Below are 26,891 nucleotides of genomic sequence, written 5' to 3' on the forward strand. Positions count from 1 at the left end.
GTTTATAACAAAATGTATTATGATTTACAATCAATGAAAATGATATGCATGCAAATCCGAATTAAATTCATTTGCATCCAATAGCTTTGCTTTCTGAATTTATTGTATATAAAGCACAATTTATTGTGACTGTGGATCGGGCTGTTGGATGTCTTGAAGTCCAGGACTTGTCAGGCTCTGGCAGGAGCGTCGGCAAAGCAAACCGTTGATCGCTTGATGGTGCCTGCTTGTGCAGGGTGGTCACTCCATGACCACAAGGGAGATTCTTCAGTCTTCTACGTCGAGTAGGATGTCGAAGGTCCAGAGTTTCATGTCAGAGTTTGTCAGGATAAATCTAAAGTCTTGGGACTCAGCTCCTACCTATATACCAAATTTAGGGGCTGGATTACCTGCTAGGTCCCTCCTATGGGTGGGACCCAGGAAGGGGGTGGTTACACCCCTTTCCCTTGGTCCAGTTTTGCACTGGGGCTGGAGTGCCCCAGCACCGGTTTGAACTGGACTATGCATGGGATATGCATGTTACACCTTGTGTGCCCCAGGCAGTGTCTCATTTGATTCAGCCCTCCCTGCCCCAATACACTATAGCCTATCTGGGTTGGTGCTAGCACCTCCCAAGACAGGAAACCTATTGTCCAAGCCTCCCTCGATGGAAGGACTCACAGCAGCAGGAGGTCAGACTTGTGTCAGTGGCAGCAGTATCCATTTTGTGATGCTGAGACTTTAGTTAACTTTAACTGGGATTAATGGAAGTAACACCTCTTCTCCCTCTAAGAGGGTAGAATGCTACCCCCGTCGCCAGAACTGGCAAGGGGGTAGTATTCCAAAGCGTATACGACCGTGTAGCTGTCGTGTTCGGCGGCAGCGTTGTCCTCTTCCTCTGAGGACATCCCCAGGTCGTACAGCGAAGGCGTCGGGGCTTTTCCTCCGAGGGTGGCGTGTGCTACCCTCTGGCTCTTCCTCACACGAAGGGTCTTCGCGGCGAAGACGGAGCAGGCGTTGCAGTCTTCGGTTCTGTGGTCCACCGGTAGGCAAAGGTTGCACACCGGGTGCTGATCTTTCTGCGCGTACTTGTGTCTGCAATTCGGGCAGAACTTGAACGGCGTGTTGTCCATCCTCGAGCGTTTCAGGCTTCCCTGACCGCGTGGCCGTCGATGATCGTCGAAGTTCGACGTTCTCTCCTCCTTCTCTCTTCGCCAATGGTCTGCGAAGTCTTCCTTGGTCTTCTTCTTTTAATTTCTTCTCGAACTTCTCGCTTTGCAGTACTTTCTCCAAAAATGTCTGGAGCCCAACGGGAACGATCCAGACCCGACCGCGGAAAAAAGAATCTGAAGATGGCGCCCAGGGATGGGAGCTTCCGCAGGAAGCATGCCGACGTCACCGGAAATACACCCAAGGAAGGGTGACGCCGACGCCCACCTGGGCCACAAAAAAAAAAAAAAAAAAAAAAAAGAGAGAAAAGACTACGAATCCGGACCCAACCACAAGACCGCGGAATATGCACAGCATAGTGAATCCAGAAAGATTCACGCTGCAAAACCAGAGTTAGCATTTAACCGCGAGGTTCATAATGCACTTAAGAGTATATGGTATGGCAATGTCCTAGAACAGCTACAAGGACATGGTTCCGAAAGCTGCAGACAGGCTCAGCTCATGGTAGAGCACCATCTCACATAAAACCAAGCACTCTGCCTCCAGGATTGTTAAGGCCTGCCATAGGAGTGACTTATAGGTGTATATGTGTCTAGATATAATGTTAGGTATACTATATCTAAGCAAAGGGTGATTACACGACCTTGCCCCAGCTGAGTGATCAGCCAGTTGTGTCAGTTTGGATGGCCAGCCAGGGGTGGCAAAAGATATGCTGCAGCCCCTGGTAGGCCTTGGGTGCACCTATACCCTGGGTACCTATAGTACACTGTACAGGGACTCACAAGAGTGACCCAAATCATAATTGGTGATGTACCTAAAGTACATGGTGTGAATTTAGAGAGAGAACAGCAGGGCTGTGGTTCTGATTAGCAGGTCCACAGTCACATCCAAGTCGAAAACCAGTGAAGCAAAAAGCAAGAAGTGAGGTGACCATAGGACCTACTCTCCTACAACGATAGCACCATTCCTCGAGGGATCTCCACTCACATCTTAAGCACCGCCTGTGCTAGCATACTGTTCAGAGCAGGAGAGGGATGTATTCTCATTGGGCCTGATTAGAGGAGGTGTGGCACTAAGTGGGGAAGAGGCCAAGTTCACTTTCAATATACTGGAATAATGCAGCAAATTATAAACCATTTAAATTGTGTATAAGCAACTTGCATTTTACCGTTTGAAACAGTTTTTTTAATTCAGGGTGTGTTATTACGCAATTCTTTTTAATCCCACTAGAAGCAGTCCAAAGCCTCAAACCATCACGCAAGTGTTATTCTCCTGTTTACACCTCGATGAAATAACGGCATGAAGAGCTTCTGTAGACTACTCATCTTTACAGTTTCCATACTCTGGAATCTCTACACCAAGAAATACCGTAGCAAAGTGTATGCCTTTTTAAGCAGCTAGGGGACAGACTGCTTGTGGTGTTTTGGCAGCAGCAGGATTCCAGGATCAAAAACCTTCACAGAGAAAGACTGGTGGGTGTAGAAAAGGACAGTACTCTGCAGGATTCAGTGAACAGTGGGTGCATGTAAAACTGTTTTGTTGTTCCCATTGCATAGCTGCCAATAGAGCCAAGCCTCCTCTGGCAGTTAACCAATGCCTCAGCTAGGACAGCACTTGAGATGCTGCCTTCCATAGCTCTAGGAGAAGGAGAACCCTACAGGTGGAATCTAGTAGGTTCCTCCTACCTCTAATCAGATGGAGCACACGCAGGAGTCGTTTTGCAAGAATCACACTGTCTGTGCGACAAACTTTAAATGCAAATGTACCTTCAGATGATGCAGCGCCTCCAAGACCCCAGATCACCCCAAGCACATGACTTGAATTCACAAAAAGAGAACAGGATTCTTTATATATAAAATTTATTGCTGAGCAAGGCCAAACTCCTGCAGGAATTCCTTAACTGCACAAAAGTTCTCTCCTCCTCTGAAAGTTGATTCTGCAGCTCCTGTGGACACTGCTTGGTACTCACAACACCGGGAATGAGACTGGTAACTGTGGACATGTAGCAGACTGTTTATTCAGCAGCAGCACTTCCAGAGATGGAAATAGGCTTTTTTGGGTGTCCGAAACAAACATGTTCTGTCTCTGCGACAGAACAACCTCGATACACCATCAGTCCTATCTGTTCACCGCCTTCAGGCCAGTGGTATCGACAGCATTTAAGAAAGTTCTGCAGCTCGGATGTCGCTAGAACTGTTCAGTCTTCATCCGCCATGTCCTCTTCATCTGTTGCTGCCTTCTCCTTTGACTCTTCCTCTAACTGCTGAAACTCCCCGCTTTCAGAGCTCCACATGCACTTGATGGAAACATTGAACTCTGCCATCTCGTAGCCCAAGAGCTTCTGCACAGAGAAATATAAACTGGTTTTAACAGGGTCTCAATCGGACCTCTCCATTTGCAACACTTGCAGTCCCATTGTCACCAGAGACTCCAACCACCCCAATCAGCTGGCCTACATACAATTTCCCACTTTCCCACTGCTCCTACAGCTTTATTGGCCTCAACACCTTTGCCTCATCTCCACAAAATTACAGCCACCTTAGTGCGACTCTGGCCTATGTGCAGATCAACCCTGCTCTCACATTATTTCAGCAACCTAAAAGATACAGCACTCAGATGTTATCATTATAACCCTGCAGATAAGTAGCATATTTGGCAGTGTCAAGTGATGCCACCCCCATACAACTTACCAGAATGCGAGCCTGTTCAGGGGTCAGCACGTCACCTTCTTTGCATACTTCATAATCTGACAGCAGTGTTATTACACCTGGAAGGCAGATACAGATTTGCAGTTACTGAGGGAAGATCTAGTCTTGGTGGTTGGTCCCACAAACCCTGCCCATCAATAGTCAACCACCACCACCTCCTCCTCCTCCTCCTCCTCCTCCTCCAACCACCTGCAGCTTGAGAAGGGTTCTTTGAGGCAGAGAGTGGGTCACCAAGTGCACCAAAGTGAATTTACCTTTAGAGGGAAAAACAAATGTAAAAAAAATCCATACAGCCTTTGCACACCAATCCTCCTTTCCCATCCTGTTCACTATCGGCATGCAACCGGATGCCTCATACTAGCTCTCTGAACTCACCCTTCTTCAAAGCAGTTGGCAGACCTAGCTGCCGTAGCTGTGGCTCCATGGAGTGGGAGAACTGCTCCAGCGGACCTTCATCTAGAGTCACATCAAACATGGCTTTGTTCCCGGCTCGAGCAAAGTCAGTCTCTCTGAATTGATTAAACCATCTGTGAATGAATAGGAACCATACTTAATCATGTACATTGAGGAAGGGTTGGCGGGCAGGGAATTGAGAAGAATGCCAAAGGCAACAGAAGAAGGGTGTGTATAACAGTCAAAGCCATAGAGAAAGAAGAACAAATGACAGAAAAGGCCAGAGTGGGAAATATGGTCCTCCTCTGAAGAGGAGGCCACAAATGTGCTGCCTAAGCAACAGCCCCAATGGGGAGAAGATAAGGCTCAGGCACAAAAAGCCAAAGGACAACAAATAGGAACTTCTGGTGGAAGACTTAAGTGGCCGGAGCCAGACACAACTGTTCCAGACAAATACACAGGAGGAACAGGATGAACTTCAGCAGGAAAAGGCCACGGCTTGAGGGGTGGTAAGAAAGAGGGACTATGGAGCTTGGTGACCTACATCGGAAACGAGATGGGAAGTAGAGTAAAATTACCTCACTGGCAAACAAGGTCGGGGGGGGGGGGGGGGGGGGGGGGGGGGGGAGAAAGAGTTTCTTGACAGACAAGATAATTTATATGGGATGGTGGACCTCTGTAGCAAACAAGGCAACAGGGAACCTGCAGCTAATGTCCAAGGGATACAGTGCCATTCTCCCTCACTGGAGATGGCGGCTGGCTGCAAGTGGTGGGGAGGGCTGTACTTACTCTTTCACTTCTTCCCTTGTGCGATTTGTGAATAAGAGACCCACTTCCCCTCGCAGGCACTTGCTCAGCTTTAGGGAGAAAAAAAACAACAAAAATAAAGTCAGCCTGCAGGCGCACCATCCAACACAAGTTGACCTCTAATGGATCCCCAAAGCACGGTGGTATCCAAAACTGCTCAACTTTTAACTCCATGTTATCTAGCACATGATCTCTGTACCAGTGTACACCTGTGCAGATGTTCATTAGTAGTCAGAATATGAAATGTACTTGAAGAAACACTGCAGTGTTTTACTGAGTTTCATAGGCATAGCCATGCAAAGATATCCGTCAAAGCTCTGGCAGTCCAATATGAGGCAACATTTACAAGAGCACAGACTGCAAAGCTGGCTTCTAAGATTTCCGTACTATACTCCCCGGTCCTTAAAACAGTTAGATTCCCAATTACTTCTCCACTGGCTGTTCAAGCACTAGCCTTTTCCCCCAAATCAGCAGAACATTTGCTTTGAACGCTTGTTGTTCCTTTTATGTATTGCTTCATGTGGTAGCTTTGTGAATAAACCACCCTGTCCCTATAGTCTAGGGTTGTGCAGCAACCTCGCCCGCTACCCAACAGCGAGGATGCAGTGACCAGACACTCATGCACAGGTAAAGGAACTCACTGACCTAAACATATGAACACACACTGTCGCTGCAACGGTTGGATGAGGTGAAATACATCTGACCACACTACTCATTCACACTCCGCAGGAGCACTAGCAGGTGATGCTGGTGAACTAACTCAACCTCCTAGGAAAGGGTGACACTTGCGGTGTGGAAAGCAGTGCAATCACTATGTGGTAGGGATGCAGCACTCACTTTGTGCAGATTGTCTTTGTACTCGTCCGTCGGACCCTTTCCCAGTGCCACCATCATCACTTTGTTCTTCCCAAAGAAAATGCTAAAAAGGAGAAAAGACACCAGTTATGAAGGCCACCTATGATAAACTTGCATTGTATTTGTAGCCCATGATAAACTTGCATTGTATTTGTAGGTGTACGAGAGGACGCAAGATGGGGGTTAGGGATTTACTAGAGCAAATAAGACCCTTTAACAATGCGATACTGTCCCATTTCACTGTTTACACGCTCACTATGGCATAGGGATATTTAAAGAATGAAACAATCTGATGTGCTCATGGGTGTGCTGGTATTAAAAGAGTACTTTTTATTCAACTCCACACGTTTGTGTTTTGCAAATGCTGTCACTTTTAATGATCGATGCTTTCCTTAAAGTTAGAGCCAAATGGGTTGGAAGAAACATCCCCTTGGAAGAAACATCCCCTCCAATAAGGATGATGCTAGATCCTTAACCCCTTAAGTGCTGCCTCGGTGCATTGGCCGACGGCAGCACTACCTCCCCAGTGCTGCGCACGACCATTGGACGTCCAATCAGCACTAGTTCCAATGGACAGCGCAGCACTGGGGAGGAATGTTTAATAGCATCTATGAGGTTAATGCACCTCAGGGTATGAATTTGGGAAACAGGCCATGTCGAGTTCATCTACAAATGTAAAGTTCCCTGAACTGGAAGCTGTCTGCCGCTGTTACAATCAGAGTTTGTAAGCCCAGTTTTAAATTAGTGGAGTGTGATATTTGCCCCCATCCTTACTCAAGCACGTGTGCACCCCCAGTAGTTTCCTTTCCCCATCCACTGCCATGGATTGTGTTGAAACAATAACAAATCCAGGGTCTGTTAGGTAGTAGAACAGGTTCATTCAACAACACCAGTTGGTCAGAAGAGTTAGCCTGACAGCTCATGTCAGTTAATGACAGTTAACAGCAAAGGAAATTAACAAATTTAGCTTAGAACTCTGCAAAGCCCAGGAGGGGCTTCTGCATCTTTGTTTGTGCGGTCAGGCGCTTTAACCTCATCGCTGCGGCGGCTATTGCATGCTGATGCCGGAACCGCTCAGTCATCAGCCGCGGTTGGGCTGTGCTCATGACAGAGCGGTTCCGTCATGGCCCCGCCCGCTCAATAGAACGCGCTGCGCAGGCGCGGCGGCAGGGCCATGACGGAACCGCTCCGTCATCTGCACAGCGCCACCGCAGCTGATGACGGAGCGGTTCCGTCATCAGCATAGAAAGGGTTAACAATAGCAAACAAAACAAGATGGATAGAGTGCTAAAACTTTTCAACTACTCACCCCCCAGTCAACAGATCTGGGTTTAATCAATCGTTTTTTTTGCTCACTATTTCACCCAGTTTCGACCCAACGATATGCAAATCAGTCTTGACCCTACTCGTGATAGGAAACAGTCCAGTACGAAATGCCAAGCCCTCCCTGGACCGGAAACAAGCATCCTGGGACATCTTTTTTAGGCCAAAACCAACGAGGCATCCGTGGGGAAGCCAGAGAGCAAAAGGCAGGGGACGTCAGGATCAATCATGGCAGTCCTATTCCCCGAGGATAACAGGCAGCAGGGGGAGGGCACCCCAGTAAACATAGTAGTATACCTCTCTGATCACTAGCTAACACCAGCTGAGCTGCATGTTCTCAATAAAGGCCCGAGTTATGTGCCAACCCAGAAACACTATGCGTTGAAATTTAGGATGGAATTTTTTTTAATGATGCGGAAACTCAGTCTACATAAGTTTTTTTAGGACAAAACACAGGATTCCCCCATCAATATTTTCCACCAATTTACACCGTCCCTCGGTTTTCTGTCAGCCCACCCCCAACTCATCGTTGGGCCCAGAAGTCAGTGTTTGAACAACAAGTACATAAGGATATCTCTAGTTTGGAACAGTCGCATGGCCAGCAAACATTCCCGAACATGAGCAGAGCAGAACTGACTGGGAAGCTATTAAATCTTTGTAAGCAAATACAATGTTTTAAAACAAAGCTGACACGATTGTAGTACTCAACTGTAAAGACTATGAAACCGAGGTACTGAGACTCTTGAATACATTCTAATTATACACCAATTATGACAGACACCACTGGTGAACTTCAAGGCAATCAGGGCAATGGTTGCAGATGCCAAAGAAAAGAAATGGATAACCCACAAAGTAGCAGAGTTCCTTATTAGTTCTAAACCAAGAACTCCAGCATTTTACATTCGGACTAAAATTCATAAGGCCCAACATCCACCCCCTGGATGCCCGATTCTGTCGGGTACCCAATCACTGCTGGAACCCGTCACAGTTTGCTGATTTCTTTTTGAAGGAGACTGATCAATCAACCGTCCTTTGTGCAGGATACCACCAATATCCTCACTATTTTAGAATCTTTGGAACATGATCAATCTAATCAATTCCTGGTTACTACGGACATTGAATCACTACACACCAGCATTACCCAAGATACCACGCTGGTGGCAGCAGCACGTGCACTTGGGGCACGCCAGTGGTTCTATGCCACCTCCATCTTTTGTTCTCAAATGCATCGAATTGGCTTCCACTAGGAACTTGTTTGGTCACCGGAATCAGCTATACTTCCAGGCCTCCGGCATCTCAATGGGGACAACTTATGAGCCTAGCTTGGCATGAATCTACGTCAGTCAATTTGAGGAGAATTTTATACATCATGCCTCCAACCCATTATTTTTATATGTCATACACGATTACCGCCCAGTAGCTTGCTCTCAACACGGCGGGTGTCGCAGCTCACGGGGGCGATCCCATGCAGCAAATCGCACCAGCAGTCCAAAAACAACAAAGCGCACTCAGGCTTTAGCTTTTCAGAAATGTATTGTTCCATGCCACTCGAATTGAAGAAGCACTGACAAACGCGTTTCAGCCACCTGGCCTTCGTCTGTGTCAGTGACGGCCCGCAACTCCGGGCTTTTTAACAAAAATGACATTCATTGGTTCGTGCCAATGAATGGAAACCGTGAAAGGACCAGATGCAGTTAATACGTGCGTTATTTACATGTCGGCCATCTTGGAATGACTAAAAAACTCATCTAGTTTATATCATTGCTCAGTGTAACTCATTAAAATTTAGACAGACATTTATGATTATAAATAGGACTCCCGGTTTTCCGTTTAAACCGATTTATACACAAATACAGACGGAAAACATTTTTTCCTTGGTCTGTAGTTATAAATAGACACGGAAAAATACTGACAAACCGTCTATCAGTGTCTGAAGTTCACAGGGGCCGCAGAAAGAAATTTGAAACAGTTACAGATTCTCCTACACACTATTCTTCCATCTAAAGCACCACCCTGACAGCAGCAGTCCAGGAGCGCTTATCAGAGGTTTTTAATACACACTCTCGGCTGTTTAGGCAGTAATTAGCTGTCTCTTTCTCTGGACTCGGTGCCTGTGGAGATCGCTGAAAAGGAGAGGGCACCATGGGTAAGTAGGGAGGGGACCCGAGGACAGACTAAAATCACAGCGTAGGCATTGGCCATCACAGTGTCTGGCATAGTGATGTTATGGCCAAGTAAAGGACACTTTGGAAACTTTCAAATGGGGCAATTCGCAAAATCGAGTGCAGGGGGCACGGAGTGATACGAGGAGGGAAAAGGTCATTATTACAGTGACTGTGCCAACATTGTTAATGCAGGGTGCTGCTCTGACTCACTAAAAAATGTTTAAGTAGTAGGGCTTATCTTTTTAGTTTTACATAGTGTGAACTCGGCTGAACGGTATTGTAATGCTTTACGTGAGCACCAGTTACATTAAGCAAGACTATCAACATTTTTTATATTTAGGCAAAGGGAGAATAAGTGATTTGCCCAGAATCACAGTATGTTGAGCCGGCGCCGAGATTCAAAACTAAATCCCCCTGCCCAAAAACCAGCAGCTCTGGCCGTTACACCTCATGCTCTTCCTCGTTCGACCTGGATGGCCTAGTTTCTTTTAAGAGTCGAGTAAATGGATTCCGTTCAGCGAAAACCTGACTACAGTGACTACTTCAGAGGTACCTGCAGACAGCACCTAACACCACTTCACCTACAGGCACAGGTGTAAGAATGAACACACCACACAACAAAGCGCCAAGAGGTGAAGGAATGCCTTGTTACACTTGGCATTTATACTTGCCTGTAGTGCTTTTAATACACAAACATGTTGCGCTTACTATTAGCCACAAACATACAGGACTTAGACTGCCTCATCACCCTGACCCACAGTTCCAACTGGAAGCTCAGCCAGTTAAGAGCTCGCTGTTGACATCTGGCGAGATCAGCACAACACAACTTCACAACCCAGCCTTTCATTCTTCCGAGGTCGGTAAATGGCGTGTTATAAATTTGGGTTTATACGACACATGCTGCAGACCTCACAAACTGAAGTGAGAGGCACTTTAGAAAAGGTTATTGTTTTTTAAAGTGTTGAATTCACTGCCCAAGGAGGACAGTAGAGAGCCCTGAAGTGCTTCCAGTGTGACACGTGGCGCTTTACATAGCATTATGCATTCTGCATAATGATGTCACGGCCAAGTAAAGGACACTTTGGAAACTTCCAAACTGGGCAATTCTCAAAGTCGACTGTAGGGGGCACAGAGCGATACGAGGAGGCCTTCGTTCCAGAGGCATAAGGCCTTCTGGAACGAAAATTCGAGAGTTCTACAGAAATGGGCCCCCACTGGGTTTCATACAAGCATCCGCCATTGCATAAAATACCAACATAAGGAAGCCAATCAAAATTCAGCAGTAACAAATACAAGGACGGGGAGCAAAGCCTGGGCTCAGGGGCACCTCTTAACCCAGCCTGGAACAGACCCCACCCAGAGACAGAAAACTTCAGAGCGCCCATCTTCAGAAAGGCCTTTGAAAAGAAGGGGTGTACTGTAGACAAACGTTGCACTGGTTCAGAAATTGACTGGATGGATTTGTACCACGCTAGCAGCTTGTGCAAGAGGGACGCCTCCTTGTACAAACGGCAGCAGCACAATAAAAAAATAATTAAAATTGATTTGTTCTACATAGCTGTGTTTACATGATCGAAAGTGGGAAAATATGCTTTCCCCTTCCAAACCTGAAATACCACCTTGTGTTCGCCCAGTCCTTCATTTAGCACTCAGTGCCCCCGGAGTGAAAATCATTCTGTTCTATTTGCTTTAAAGGGTTATTTGAAGACTAGGATGGTCATTTGAATGCATCTGTCACTCTTTTACAATAAAATGCAATGTAATGCTTACACGTATTTCCAGGTTGTTAAAACCATTTTCTTCTTTTTATATAAATATTTATATAGTATGGAGCAGAGAAAAATATATTTGCCCCCATTCCTTGCCCGGCAAAATCGTAGGCAAGCGGGGCTCTCTCATTTGGTTAAGTCTCTTAGACTGGGCCTTCACGGGCAGCACTTCTATTTATCTTGAAGTGAGTAACCAGGCCCAAATCTCGGCGTCTGCTCACCATCCTGTGATCCTGGGCAAATAACGATTTACCGGTGCATGTAGAAATTAGAGTGATCTTGTGTAATCAGACTGGCGCTCATGTCAAGCGCTTCAATGCCTTCGGTGCACGCTATACAAAACAGGCAAAAATGCACAATGATGTAAAACAAAAACATTATTTTCTTTGAGAAAAAAACCCTCCCCAAGAAAAAGGTCTCCATTCAAGATGAACATGATAAATATGAAGAAATGGGAGGAATTAAAGTACAATTTGAGTCTTGTTTACTTACCCATCCTGTGATTCTGGGGAAATCACCTAAAGGGAAATGCCGGCTCATGTAACGGGTACAAGCGCCAAGAAGCCACTTGCACGCTGTTACCTGGACTACTTTTGCTATGAAGTGAAGGTGTTAAGAGTTGATAAAGTTGTAGATCAGAAGTCCTAACCGGGGTTAAACTTTACAGACCATATCGATAACTAGGACTTAGGGACTCCCTCAGTCTGTACTGAACTAATGTCCGGAGGCCAAACGGCATAGAGGCAAAATACAACCAGAAAGAGCCCCAATGTCCTCAAAGTCTCTTGAAATACACATTTTCTTGTACTTCAATGGTAAAGTTTTCAAGTTTAAGTATTGTTTGTTTATTTAATTTGATATATATATATATAGATAAATAGATAGATAGATAGATAGATAGATAGATAGATAGATAGATAGATAGATCGAAACCTATAACAACCGAGTTCCAGTGTGCATTGTCTAATTAAATAAATGTGGAAAAATACTAGCTGCGTCTTCTTCTGCTTGCAACACAAATAAATGTGGATAAAAACAGAAAAAGTGACCCAAAAATAAATATGGATAAATACAGACAGAAATGTAAAAAAAATTCATTTGGTCATAAATACCACAATTTATCGATATGTCCATATAAACATAGGAAAAGAGTGTTAATTCATTGTAGAGTTATCTGATACAATACTGTAGGAAGGGGGAGGCTCTAGTTGGCGCAGTGCAACACTAGCGACAAGCAGGGACTCTCTCTTCCTCGTCAGGGCTGAGGGTTACCTTCCAGACAACCTCTGCTTACCCTCTAGGTAGTGTGGCTTAAGCAGTCGTAGGCTAATCTTTGGGGCACATAGGGTTAAACACTTGCAATAGTACACCTTTACAACCAACCCACCACACAACGAGACCAGACTGTATTCTGTAAAAATATATATCTTTATATAGATTTTAAGCAGGCTTGTGAATACAGTCAACGTACTTTACGATAACGGTTGCAAATTACTCAGTTCAGGTTACCACAGTCCTTATAGCAGTTCTCTGAGGGCCCGTAGGCCGGTGGTAACAAAAGTTCTTGTGGAGCCGGCGGCTTCCAGGGGATCTGTCCCACGTCGCGTTGCCTTCCTGGGGTCGCTGATCGTTGCGGCTCTTCAGCCGAGCAGGTCACTCGTCATCCGGGGCAGCGGTGTTCTGTGGCGGCAAGGTCCTCTCCTCGTCGTCCGCTCCGACCCTGGAGGCGGGGGCTGTGCGGCGGTGGCAAGTGGCAGTACGGTCCCCAAGTGCAGGACGTACCCAGCCAAGTGCCGGTGCAGCTGTGGACTCACAGCTGGGCTGTCGGGCAGACTACCGACCTTGCGGATTCTCACAGGGCAACTGTCCGTCTTTGCAGGTGAGTGGCTGCCCGTTAGGCAGTCACCTCAAGAGCTCGGACCGGACGGGTCCTCCTTCGCTTTGCTCTCGGGCTCCCGGTGCAGTTGCGGTCACGGTGTTCGGGCCAGCGGCGGCTGGTCCTTACTTTGCTCTCGCTGTTGCTTTGGGCCCCGGTCACGGTGGTCAGGTGGATGTCGTTGCCTTGGAGGAGATTCCTCCGTCGGTGCTGCGGCGATGGTCAGCACCCGCAGTCGCTTTCTTCCAAGGGGGTAGCGTCCACTGGTCCTGGGACGCTGGTCAGGGGGCAAGTTCAGTTGCAAGCCCTTGGAGATCTCTTTAGCAGAGTTTGGCACAAAGTAAAGCAAAAGTCTTCTCGTAATCTTTTCTTCTTCCTCTCCTTCAGCAGCAAGGCACCAGACACAGGCAAGAGTCAGCACCCTTCCTTGTCTCTCACGGTCCTTCTCGTAGGGCAGAGTCCTTCTGTGGCCCAAACCGGATCTAATTTTCAAGGAGCAGGGCTCCTTCTTTTATAGGCCAATTCTTTTGTTCTCGCAGGCCAGGGGGGCCTTTGCATAGCCACTCTCAGTCCTTGAGTACCCCGGTGGGTGTACTCCGGCTTCTGCTTTCAGTGTGAGGGGCAGGCGCATCAGACGCCCCACTGGAGGTGGAGCCAGCATTGTGCGGACAGGGGCCGCCAGAGTACCTTGTTGATGGGGCTTCGCCCTTCCTGGGCCAGGTGCCGGCAGAGTCATCCGCCGCTCCCCAGGAGGGTGGAGCCAGCATTGTGGGGGCCGAGCACAGCTACAGTTCGAGTCAAGAGGCACTCCTACCTCCCACTAAGGTGTAATCTGCGCATTCACCCCCTGTCATCCCTCCAGCCCTGTCACTCACACATCCCAGACAGTCAGATACACATACCAGCAGAGGCGGGCTGAAATGGTTAAGCAAGCAAATGCTAACTTTCTAAAAGTAGCATTTGCAAACCCAGGATACTAAAATAAACTTGACTACAAGAAATATTTTATCATCCTGAGTTCAGGCATACTAAACATGACTCGCTACCATGCTCCTTGAGCCTGCGGGAATTATAGGGTGTAATAATTCTCGCAGCTCAGTCTGGCCTAATGGAGCAGGTAGCCTTCAATAGTGAAATACGGTCTTGGTTGTAAGTCACTACTAGGACATGCCACGCACATCAGGGCTGGTCCTACCTTACACCTACAACGCACCCTGCCCGCAGGCCTACCATAGGGGTGACTAATATGTAGTCAAGGGAAGGGTCGAGGCTGGCAAGTGGGTGCACTTGCCCAGCTAGCGTGACAGTACGAGACCGCACGCGGGTTCTGCGGTCGCAGTTCCCAGACACATCTTTACGGCTGCTTCGGTGGGTGGCGCAACCAGCGCTGCAGGCCCACCAGCAGTATTGGCATCTACAAGCCCCGGCACTCTCTAGTGCGCTTTACTAGGGACTGACAGTAAATCCAATGCACCAATCAGGGATACCAATCGCATGTACAATTTACAGTAGGGAGCACTTGCACTGCGGCACGGGTCAGCCGTGGCGCAGTGCCCTGAGTATCGGAAAACCAGCAAAACATCGGAGGCACATCAGCAAAAAGTGGAAGGGAGACTCACGCCAAGGTGCCAGGTCTAACATGTGTCCCCTCCAGCTGAAATGTGGGGGGAACTACCCTTCCCCAGGGAGTTCCACATCACTAAGGCGGAAAAATCTGGACAGACCGTCAGCGTTGGCGTGATCGGTGCCAGGGCGGTGTTCCACCGTAAAGTCCATACTCTGTAGAGAAATGGACCACCTCAACAGTTTCGGGTTCTCACCCCTCATTTGCATCAACCATCTGAGGGGCCTGTGGTCCGTCTGAACTCGGAAGTGAGACCCAAACAAGTAGGGTCTTAGCTTCTTCAGCGCCCAGACCACAGCAAATGCTTCACGCTCTATTGCACTCCACCTACTTTCCCGTGGAAGTAACCTCCTACTTATGAAGGCTACGGGTTGGTCAAAGCCCTCCTCAGTCATCTGTGAAAGAACAGCCCCTACACCATGCTCTGAAGCGTCTGTTTGCACTATGAATTCTTTGGAGAAATCCGGGGCCAAGAGCACGGGCGCCGTGCACATGGCAGTCTTCAGGGTGTCAAAAGCCTTCTGACAGGTGTCAGTCCAAATCACATTCCTGGGCTGCTTCTTCGAAGTCAGCTCTGTCAAGGGGGTCACGATCGTGCCATAACCCTTGACAAACCTCCTGTAATACCCAGTGAGCCCCAGGAAGGCTCTCACTGCAGTCTGGGTCTTGGGGGGTTCCCAAGCCAGGATGGTCTCAATTTTGGGCTGCAAGGGTGCTACCTTGCCACTCCCAACTTGGTGTCCCAAGTACACCACTGAACCCTGCCCAATCTGGCACTTGCTTGCCTTGATTGTGAGGCCTGCTCTGCGCAGGGCCATCAACACTTCCCAGAGGTGTCGCAGGTGTTCTGGCCAGGTGCCACTGAACACCGCGATGTCATCCAGGTAGGCGGCACTGAACTCGTCCAGTCCAGCCAACACCTGGTTGACCAATCTCTGAAAGGTGGCAGGGGCATTCTTCATTCCAAATGGCATAACCCGGAACTGGAAATGCCCATCTGGTGTGGAGAATGCCGACCTCTCCTTTGCCCCATCGGTCAAGGCGATCTGCCAGTACCCAGACGTCAAATCAAACGTACTAAGGAACTTAGCAGCCCCCAGCCGATCAATGAGCTCATCAGCTCTGGGGATGGGGTGCGCGTCAGTCTTCGTGACTGAATTGAGTCCTCTGTAGTCCACACAGAACCGGAGTTCGGGTGTGGCTCCCGGCGCAGCAGCCTTCGGAACCAAGACCACGGGGCTGGACCAAGGACTGCTGGAAGACAACCACCCCGAGGGCAAGCATCTTGGAGACCTCCTCCTTGATGCAGGCCCGGACCCTGTCAGTCACCCTGTAAGCCTTATGCTTCACAGGTAAGCTGTCTCCAGTGTCCACATCATGGACGCACCAATCTGTGACACTCGGAACCAGGGAGAACAAATCTGGAAACTGCCCCAGCAACTGGCGGCAGTCCCCCTGTTGTTCGGCGGTCAGGGTGGGTGAGAGGTGAACTCCATCCACTGACCCATCTTTCTCACAGGCCACCAAGAGGTCAGGAAGAGGCTCCGACTCCTCCTCCATTCCGTCATCGGTTGCCAACAACATGCCCACTTCGGACCTTCGCAAGTGGGGCTTGAGGCGGTTGACATGTAGGACCCGCAAAGGGTTCCTGGGCGTCTTCATGTCCACCAAGTATGTCACGGGGCTCTTGCGCTCCACAACCTCAAATGGGCCTGTCCACTTATCTTGAAGGGCACAGGGCTCCACTGGGGCCAGGACATACACCTCTTGTCCAGGCTGAAGCTCGACCAGAGTGGCATTCTGATCGTACCACCGCTTCATTTCTTCCTGGCTCGCTTCCAGATTTGCCTCGGCAAGTTGTCTGAAGCGTCTGGTTTGGTTTCTGAAGGCCAGCATGTAGCTATATACATTCTGGGGAGGTTTCCTGGGAGATTGCTCCCAGCCTTCCTTTACCAAACTCAGCGGTCCTCTCACGGGGTGGCCGTACAGTAGTTCAAAGGGGCTGAACCCTAGGGACTTCTGTGGCACCTCGCGATATGCAAAGAGTAGGCATGGTAAGAGGACGTCCCACTTACGCCTCATCGGACCTTCCAGGCCCATGATCATGCCTTTTAGGGTTCGGTTGAATCTCTCAACCAACCCGTTACCTTGGGGATGGTAAGGCGTGGTGAACTTATACGTTACGCCACACTCTTGCCAAAGGGACTTCATATACTTGGATATGAAATTGGTCCCCCTGTCGCTCACCACCTCTAGAGGGAATCCCACTCGTGAGAAAATTCCCATCAGTGCACGTCCCACCACGGGGGCCGTCACCGTCCTCAGAGGGATGGCTTCAGGGTACCGGGTGGCATGATCCACCAAGACCAGGATGAACCTGTTGCCCATGGCTGTCTTGGGGTCCAGAGGCCCAACGATGTCAATACCCACTCGCTGGAATGGCGTACCGACCACAGGGAAGGGTTGGAGGGGAGCCTTGTTCTTCCCTCCGGTCTTCCCACTTGCCTGGCAAGTCGGACAGGTTCTGCAATGAGCGTCTGAACTCTTATGCATTCGGGGCCAGTAAAAGTGGGTGACAAGCCTGTCATAGGTCTTGTCCATCCCCAAATGTCCTGCTAAAGGCACATCGTGAGCCAGACCCAGTAGGAAGGCTCTGAACTTCTGGGGTACCACCAGCACACGGGCTGACCCAGGTTCAGCAGCCTTAGGCTCTGAATACAGGAGGTCGTTCTCCCAGTACACGTAATGTGTTTTGGCCTGAACACCATTGGCCTGGTCTGCAGCCTGCTGCCGCATACCCACGAGAGAAGGGCATTCTTTCTGCTCCCTGCAGAATTCCTCCCTGGAGGGTCCTCCTTCTTGCTGCCAATGGGTCAGCTCAGGCAGGTCCCCCAGTTCGGCGATCTGTTCCCCTGTAGGCTCCAGGGCATCCCCCTCAAGGTCTGCTTCCTCCTGGACCGTGGGAACTTCAGGAGCCGGTTTCCCGCGCCCCCTGCGCCTTCTCCCTAAGGCCGGTTCCTGGGCCTCTCCTTCAGGCCCCAGGACCTCTTGATCACCCCTACTGGCTGCCATTGACCGGGTGGTCACGCACGCCCAGTCAGGCAGACCCACCATCCGCAGGTGAGTCGTCTTCTCCACCTTTTCCCAAGGGGAGTGCTCCAAGTCATTCCCTAGCAAACAGTCAACAGGCATGGTTTTCCTTACACAGACCTGTAGAGTACCAGAGACCCCCCCCCCACTCGAAGGGAACTTGAGCCATCGGACACTGACTCTCTGAATTATCAGCGTTGATAACCCTACAGTAGGCATGGGGTACAACCTGCTCTTGAGACACCAGGTGCTGCCTCACTGCAGTCACACTGGCTCCTGTGTCTCTAAGAGCCTCAGCTTCCTTACCATTGATGATCACCACCTGCCCATATTTCTTAGTGTTAGAGGGCAGGTAGTTCGTAGGGATCATCTCACTGTCTCCTAGCGAGACTAGGGTCATGTGAACGGGATCTCCACCCCCCGGGACCATCATTTCTTCTCCCAGGTGAACGCTAGTCACTTGTCGGGGCGGAGCACCAGTGGGTGCGGGTTTTCCAAACAGGCGACACTTGGGGTCACTGGATATGTGCCCAGGCTCGCCACATTTGAAACAATTGAAGGGCCCCTTTGGAACAGGTTTACCTGTCGGGGCCCCATTCTGCTTCGGAGGTGGGGGAGGCTGAGAACCCTGCTGCGGGCTCCCTTGGGAACTACTTTGGGGGCCTTTTTGGAACCCTTTCTGTTTTCCCCCTTTGTCCCCCCCACTCTTCTGCTGGGGACCCTGCCCACTCTTGGCGGAGTCTCCCACGGGACCCTTGTGGACCCTGGTGCTGAGCCAGCGGTCCGCCTCCTCAGCAAGCTTCCTCGGGTTGGACAGCTTGCTATCGATCAGGTGTTGGCGTAACTCAGGAAAACAGTGATCAGACAAGTGCTCCCATGCAATTAAATCAAAGAGACCTTGAAAATCATTAACTTTGCTACCCTTCACCCAACCATCCAGTGCTCTGCAAAAGTAAGTCACATACTCCACATGCGTATTCCCAGGCCGCTTAGTACATCCCCTAAACTTTTGTCTATGCATTTCAGGGGTAAGCCCGTACCTGTTCATTAAAGCTTCTTTCATGTGGGCATAGGATCTCTGATTCTCAACGGGCAAATCTAGCAAGGTATCTCTCCCTTCACTAAGGAACCTTCCCCACAACCCCGCTCCCCAATCCTCGTCAGGGACCCGGTGGGAGGACATGGCCACCTCGTATGCCCTAAACCACTGTCCTATGTCATCCCCCTTAAAGAACTCTTTAACTACGTCCTTCGGGATGTGCACTCTTGACTACCTGCACTGGCGATGCACTGCCACCAGAGGGAGGACGATCCAAGTCTCTCTCCTTGAGACTTATCTCCCTCATTTTTACTTCATAATCCATTTGGTGCTTTCGCTCTTCCAGCGCCATTCTTTTCGTTTCAAGCTCCAGCTGGATTTTCAATTCTGCCAGCTTCCTTTCGTGATTCCTCGTTTCCTTCCTGTCCGCCAGCTCCTCTGGCGACAGGCCTTTACCAAAGCTGTGCACGCTGTCTTGCCTTTCGAGGTCGATCAGATCCCCAAGTGCATTCTGCTCCTCCGTTGCATTCTGCTCGGCGAGGGCGTCTTGATCCTCCGGGGTCTTTCTGGACTCACCCCAGGCTTTCAGGGCCTTGGAGAGCTGGGTCTTGTTTTTGCAACCAGCGTGCGGAACCTTGAGTTTCTTGCAAAAGAACTTCAGTTCATCCCTGGAATATTTATCCAGTTTTGCGGGGTCCCACTCCACCTCCAACACCTCGGAGGTCGTGGACTCCGCTCCATCCAGGCTCTTCGTGCCCGGCATGGCTTTCGCACTCGGAATCTTCTTTCGGTAAAATTCAAAAAGCAAAGTCTGTGGCTAAGTAACTGGACCGTAATCCTTGTGTAGTGGTCAGAAGCTCAGGTATAGATATCGCAAGTGTAAATTCGAAATCCTCACCGCTGCGTCCAATGTAGGAAGGGGGAGGCTCTAGTTGGCGCAGTGCAACACTAGCGACAAGCAGGGACTCTCTTCCTCGTCAGGGCTGAGGGTTACCTTCCAGACAACCTCTGTTTACCCTCTAGGTAGTGTGGCTTAAGCAGTCGTAGGCTAATCTTTGGGGCACATAGGGTTAAACACTTGCAATAGTACACCTTTACAACCAACCCACCACACAACGAGACCAGACTGTATTCTGTAAAAATATATATCTTTATATAGATTTTAAGCAGGCTTGTGAATACAGTCAACGTACTTTACGATAACGGTTGCAAATTACTCAGTTCAGGTTACCACAGTTCTTATAGCAGTTCTCTGAGGGCCCGTAGGCCGGTGTTTACAAAAGTTCTTGTGGAGCCGGCGGCTTCCAGGGGATCTGGTCCACGTCGCGTTGCCTTCCCGGGGTCGCTGATCGTTGCGGCTCTTCAGCCGAGCAGGTCACTCGTCATCCGGGGCAGCGGTGTTCTGTGGCGGCAGGGTCCTCTCCTCGTCGTCCGCTCCGACCCTGGAGGCGGCGGCTGTGCGGCGGTGGCAAGTGGCAGTACGGTCCCCAAGTGCAGGACGTACCCAGCCAAGTGCCGGTGCAGCTGTGGACTCACAGCTGGGCTGTCGGGCAGACTACCGACCTTGCGGATTCTCACAGGGCAACTGTCCGTCTTTGCAGGTGAGTGGCTGCCCGTTAGGCAGTCACCTCGAGAGCTCGGACCGGACGGGTCCTCCTTCGCTTTGCTCTCGGGCTCCCGGTGCAGTTGCGGTCACAGTGTTCGGGCCAGCGGCGGCTGGTCCTTACTTTGCTCTCGCTGTTGCTTTGGGCCCCGGTCACGGTGGTCAGGTGGATGTCGTTGCCTTGGAGGAGATTCCTCCGTAGGTGCTGCGGCGATGGTCAGCACCCGCAGTCGCTTTCTTCCAAGGGGGTAGCGTCCACTGGTCCTGGGACGCTGGTCAGGGGGCAAGTTCAGTTGCAAGCCCTTGGAGATCTCTTTAGCAGAGTTTGGCACAAAGTAAAGCAAAAGTCTTCTCGTAATCTTTTCTTCTTCCTCTCCTTCAGCAGCAAGGCACCAGACACAGGCAAGAGTCAGCACCCTTCCTTGTCTCTCACGGTCCTTCTCGTAGGGCAGAGTCCTTCTGTGGCCCAAACCGGATCTAATTTTCAAGGAGCAGGGCTCCTTCTTTTATAGGCCAATTCTTTTGTTCTCGCAGGCCAGGGGGGCCTTTGCATAGCCACTCTCAGTCCTTGAGTACCCCGGTGGGTGTACTCCGGCTTCTGCTTTCAGTGTGAGGGGCAGGCGCATCAGACGCCCCACAGGAGGTGGAGCCAGCATTGTGCGGACAGGGGCCGCCAGAGTACCTTGTTGATGGGGCTTCGCCCTTCCTGGGCCAGGTGCCGGCAGAGTCATCCGCCGCTCCCCAGGAGGGTGGAGCCAGCATTGTGGGGGCCGAGCACAGCTACAGTTCGAGTCAAGAGGCACTCCTACCTCCCACTAAGGTGTAATCTGCGCATTCACCCCCTGTCATCCCTCCAGCCCTGTCACTCACACATCCCAGACAGTCAGATACACCTACCAGCAGAGGCGGGCTGAAATGGTTAAGCAAGCAAATGCTAACTTTCTAAAAGTAGCATTTGCAAACCCAGGATACTAAAATAAACTTGACTACAAGAAATATTTTATCATCCTGAGTTCAGGCATACTAAACATGACTCGCTACCATGCTCCTTGAGCCTGCGGGAATTATAGGGTGTAATAATTCTCGCAGCTCAGTCTGGCCTAATGGAGCAGGTAGCCTTCAATAGTGAAATACGGTCTTGGTTGTAAGTCACTACTAGGACATGCCACGCACATCAGGGCTGGTCCTACCTTACACCTACAACGCACCCTGCCCGCAGGCCTACCATAGGGGTGACTAATATGTAGTCAAGGGAAGGGTCGAGGCTGGCAAGTGGGTGCACTTGCCCAGCTAGCGTGACAGTACGAGACCGCACGCGGGTTCTGCGGTCGCAGTTCCCAGACACATCTTTACGGCTGCTTCGGTGGGTGGCGCAACCAGCGCTGCAGGCCCACCAGCAGTATTGGCATCTACAAGCCCCGGCACTATCTAGTGCGCTTTACTAGGGACTGACAGTAAATCCAATGCACCAATCAGGGATACCAATCGCATGTACAATTTACAGTAGGGAGCACTTGCACTGCGGCACGGGTCAGCCGTGGCGCAGTGCCCTGAGTATCGGAAAACCAGCAAAACATCGGAGGCACATCAGCAAAAAGTGGAAGGGAGACTCACGCCAAGGTGCCAGGTCTAACAAATACCATAACGGATCATCTCATAATTATGTCAGATTGGGCTTTCGGTGCCCTGTTAATTTTACTTCTTTACCAATCATATGTTAATAACAATCAAGCCATTCGTGGGCCATTCTATATGACAAAATCCCATTATGTCTCTACATCAAACGTGTTAAATATAAATAATTAAGCAACTATTCTTTAAAATCTGTGTCAATCATGCCCATAATGGGCTATGGCATCCTTATTGGTCAATCTTTTGTTATTGGCCACACACGCATGCCTCAATATAAACATTGATGAAAAGGTTTTAACCCCATGAAATACCATAATTCTTCCTCCCTGTTGAGGCCCCAGGTCGTTCGCGTTCTTAATTCTACTATATATTTTGCCTCTAGTTCTCTTAGGAGTTTTACTTTGTCTCCTCCTCTCTCTGCGAGGACTATCTGGTCTAGGCAGAAGTAGCGTAGTTTGTCACTTCTGGAGTTGTGCAACTCAGAAAAGTGTCTAACTACTGGGTAGGAGGTGTCTTTGTTGGTGATTGCCAGTGTGTGCTGCAATATTTGCTTCCTATTCAATAAGGACTCCAATTCCATTCATTCTCTGGTTTTATCAATTTTTTATTTTTGCTTTTATGCAATTACTTCATTGCTGTTTTTCTTCCTGTATTCATTTTTGTATCAATTAAACAATCTTTTTGTACAGGTTTTCTTTATGAGCTCCAATGCATTTCGGGCAATACGTGCCCTTCCTCAGAGAACAAAAACTGTTGAAAATACAAATATAGCTATAATCACAAACTAAAGAATTCACATACGTGCAATTTCATCAATCTTGGGGATTCAAACCATGCGGGAATTTCTGGTGAAGTGGTCGTGCTCGTGGATAGTAAACACAGTCGCGAATGTGAAGTATTATGCCCGTGATCGCTACCAATATGTGTCGCGATATAAGTAACAAACGTCAAACCAAACTCACGTGCAAGTCGTGATGTTCACGAACTTCAAATGCTGCACGAAAAAACAAGTATATAAACAAGTCGTTCTAATGTGAGATCAATCATATGTTGAAATGCCTGGCTTTAGTACTAACCGTGTCTGCCATAACACGGTTAGTACTAAACACGTGAGTTTGGTTTGACGTTTGTTACTTATATCGTAACACATATCAGTAGCGATCACGGGCATAACACTTCACATTCGCGACTGTGTTTACTATCCACACGCACGAACAAGAGCACTTCACCAGAAATTCCTGCATGGTTTGAATCCCCAAGATTGATGAAATTGCACATATGTGAATTCTTTGGTTTGTGATTATAGCTACATTTGTATTTTCAACAGTTTTCTCCCTGAGGAAGGGCACGTATTGCCCGAAATGCATTAGAGCTCAAAGAAAACATGTACAAAAAGATTATGTGAAGTAGTGTGGCTCACTGGTTAGAGGCGGCAGACCCGAGAGCAGAGGACGGCCCGGGACCAGGGTTCGATTCCCAGCGCGGCAGGTTTCTGGACCAGGGTCAGCGGACTCGATAATTCTCTCGCCTCGGTGCCCACTCTGATCAGCGATCACACTCGGCAACTCTGGGCATTAGCTTGCCTCATCTTCACTAACGGCCCCACCAGACCGCAGGGGATGCCTGGTCTCACCCTGGAGATACCCATTAAGGGACCATCTCTCAGGGAAGCCAGGAAGGGTTTCGCAGCGGTCGAAGCGCCTTGGGACCCTACGGGTAAGTAGTGCGCTATATAAATGCCTATACATACATACATAAATGCCTATACATACATGTTTAATTGTTACATAAATGAATACAGGAAGAAAAACAGAAATGAAGTAATTGCATAAAAGCAAAAATAAAAAATGGATAAAACCAGAGAATGAATGGAATTGGAGTCCTTATTGAATAGGAACCACCATAAGAGTGCCTGAAGGGGATGTAACCAATGACCCATTGGAAACACACTTTTATACTGATATAGGACGCCATAGACGGAAAGCGTCACCCATCAGCAGCACCTTGAATTGAATTAACTGTGAATAGAACAGGTTTAAGAATTTCTAAGCTGTGCATCAACCCCACATCTAAAGTGCCAATATTCGCTTCCACATGGACTCGACAACCACGGTACACAACGCTACTAGAGATATCCCTAGTACCTCAAAAGAAGCTATCCAATTGTCCAAAAACTCATTGGGGGGTGAAACATCCAAATATTTAACAGCTCAATATGGCTCCTGGAGTCAGAGTTTGGTTACTTATATCCAACACTAGATGCATGTTGATTTTAAAAGAGGCCAGAAGACCAACCACAAGAGCATGCTATACTGCTAAATGGAATCATTTTGTTCACTATTGCGCATCACAAAACATGAATCCATCCTCTCCAACAGAACAACTAGTTTATCATATTTGCAAACAGAGGCGATAGCTTCAGACCGGACTTTAGTACCGAGTCAGCACTACTTGAAGTCTCCGAGTCAATTAGGGAATGCACGGACAGGGGAGAGGAGGCCATGTTGGTCCTCCTCGACCTGTCCGCTGCATTCGACCCCATCTTGCACGACAAACTAATGACTCGCTTACAAGAGATAGGGATCAGCGGCCCTCCCCTCGGGTGGGTAAAATAATTTCTAAAAAACAGAACCCAACAAGTGATGCTGGGATCCTTTCTCTCTGCCAAAAAACCACCGACTTGGGGAGTCCCACAGGGCTTCGCCCTAAGCCCACTCCTCTTCAACGTGTACCTTAAACCATTGGCAAAGATTGTCGAATCGTGTGGTGTCAAAGTGACCTTCTACACCGACGACACCCAACTGGTGTTCTCCTTCAAAGACCACGCTGAAAAATCTTTTGACAACTTTCGCCACTGCATGCTAAAGATCGCCTCATGGATGTCTGAGAACAATTTAAAACTAAACACTGATAAGACTGAAGTCTTCTTTTTTAATCAAAAATCACCTTTACCCCCTAATATCTGGTGGCCGACCGAACTATACCCTCCCCCAGTGCCTGTCCTAACTGCCCGAAACCTAGGATTTCAATTCAACACTTCCCTCTCCTGTAAAACCCAAATCAGCAAAGTTACCTCTGCCTGCTTCGGGAAGTTACGTATGTTAAAAAAAATCATTCCCTACTTACCACTAGACTCTCGAAAAACAGTAGTCCATGCCCTGATAACCTCCCATCTAGACTACGCGAATAGCCTGTATGTAGGTGCCCCATGCTACCTCATTACCCAGCTACAGAGAGTTCAGAACGCAGCGGCCAGGTTAATCAACAATATCCCTTTCCGTCACTCCATCTCACCCCACCTCATCAAACTCCACTGGCTCCCTATAAAAATGCGGATCCAATTTAAAGCCTTGACCTTGGCTTTCAGAGCCCTCAATGACCGAGGCCCTGCATACCTACGGCGCAGAATGAGGTTCTCACAGTCACAACGTAACCTCAGATCTAATCATCTACGCCTAATGATATCCCCCCGGTTTCGTCTTGCACGTACGGAGGAAGGGCTCTTGCCGTTGTCACTTCCAAACTCTGTAACCAGCTGCCCACAGAGTTAAGATTCACCACTTCAGAACCCCCCTTCCGAAAAAAATTAAAGACCTGGTTCTTCTCCCAGATCTAAACCCCCTCCTTCCTTCCCCCCAGACCCTTCTGAGATAATGTCTTGAGCGCCGGGACACCTCCGTCGGAGGTAGCTGTGCGCTCTACAAAATACTAAATAAATAAATAGCATACACCTCCATATGCCTACATTTAGCAGCCATTGCAGAGCATTAACCCCTTTTTCGCATTCCAGTCATCAAAACCTACAAAGAATCATTTCACCTCGTACACCTCCTGTACCAACATCGAACTTAAACACTGTGTTAACAAGACTCACAGGATTACCTTTTGAACCATTAAATAACTGTCAAATGCAATTTTAACACGGAAGGTGGCTTTCCTAGTAGCAAGAACCTCCGTACAACAGGTCAGCTAAATACATGCGCACACAATTGAAGAACCATATTTTCAAGTGTTCCCGGATAAAGTGCATTTATGTACAAACTCAAAGTTCTTACCAAAAGTTATATCACCTTTTCACTTAAATCAAACTTTGGAGTTGCCAGTCTTCTCAAAACCAGCAACCGTAGCAGAAGGTGCATTACATACTCTTGATGTTAAATGTGCATTCTGCACTATTTGGAAGACAGCAAAACACTCAGAAAAACCTAACTGTTTGCATCTTTCTAAAATCCACGTAAAAGTTATGCTATCTTAACCGCAGTGGCAATTCCGCTGCGGTTTAGCGGAGTGGGCGGGCCGCACCGGCCAACAGACGTTCGCAGAACTACGGATGTAGTACTCGCGAAGGCCGTTGGCCGACGAACGCACGCAAGGGGTTAAAAACAGGAATAGCAAGATTGATCGTTAAATGAATACAAATGTGTTATGCCAAAGCTAAAAGAACAGTAACAACCATGCTAAAGGTGCATTTAACAATAAAAACAGGAGCAACATTGGCTTTTCTAGGAAATATCCTGCTCATTGACATTTGCAAAGCAGCAACATGGATGAATCTACACACTTTTACAAAATACTATTATGTGGATGTAAAAGCAAAACAGCCTCAAGTTGGACAAACAGTTGTTCGATCATTATTTCAAACAAATGCACCATTTCATACCTAAAGCCATCGCGACAGGGGTACTGCTTTACAGACTATGCATTGCATGTGTTACTACAGCCAAAACACGCTATGAGTGGAGTATGTTACTTACAATGTAAGTATCTATTCATACCATGTAGTGCTGCAGATTCAAATGCACCCTCCCTGCCGAGTATTAGATGGTGACAAATATACACGCAAATACAGCATGTTCAA

General features: G+C 48.6%; 1 protein-coding gene across 1 annotated transcript in view; it reads right to left on the reverse strand.

The window, feature by feature from the left end:
* Positions 1 to 2,991: 2,991 nt before the first annotated feature.
* Positions 2,992 to 26,891, reverse strand: part of LOC147710832 (mRNA turnover protein 4 homolog) — a 50,373-nt gene continuing 26,473 nt past the window's right edge. The window contains exons 4-8 of the mRNA XM_086921576.1: positions 5,895 to 5,976; positions 5,040 to 5,107; positions 4,233 to 4,384; positions 3,840 to 3,916; positions 2,992 to 3,490 (exon numbers count right to left, since the gene is read on the reverse strand). Of these exons, the coding sequence (XP_086777702.1) occupies positions 3,347 to 3,490; positions 3,840 to 3,916; positions 4,233 to 4,384; positions 5,040 to 5,107; positions 5,895 to 5,976 (523 nt within the window). The 3' untranslated portion in view covers positions 2,992 to 3,346. The remainder of the gene's footprint in view (positions 3,491 to 3,839; positions 3,917 to 4,232; positions 4,385 to 5,039; positions 5,108 to 5,894; positions 5,977 to 26,891) is intronic.

Source organism: Lissotriton vulgaris, chromosome 5, assembly GCF_964263255.1.
Source record: "Lissotriton vulgaris chromosome 5, aLisVul1.2, whole genome shotgun sequence".
Lineage (NCBI taxonomy): Eukaryota > Metazoa > Chordata > Amphibia > Caudata > Salamandridae > Lissotriton > Lissotriton vulgaris.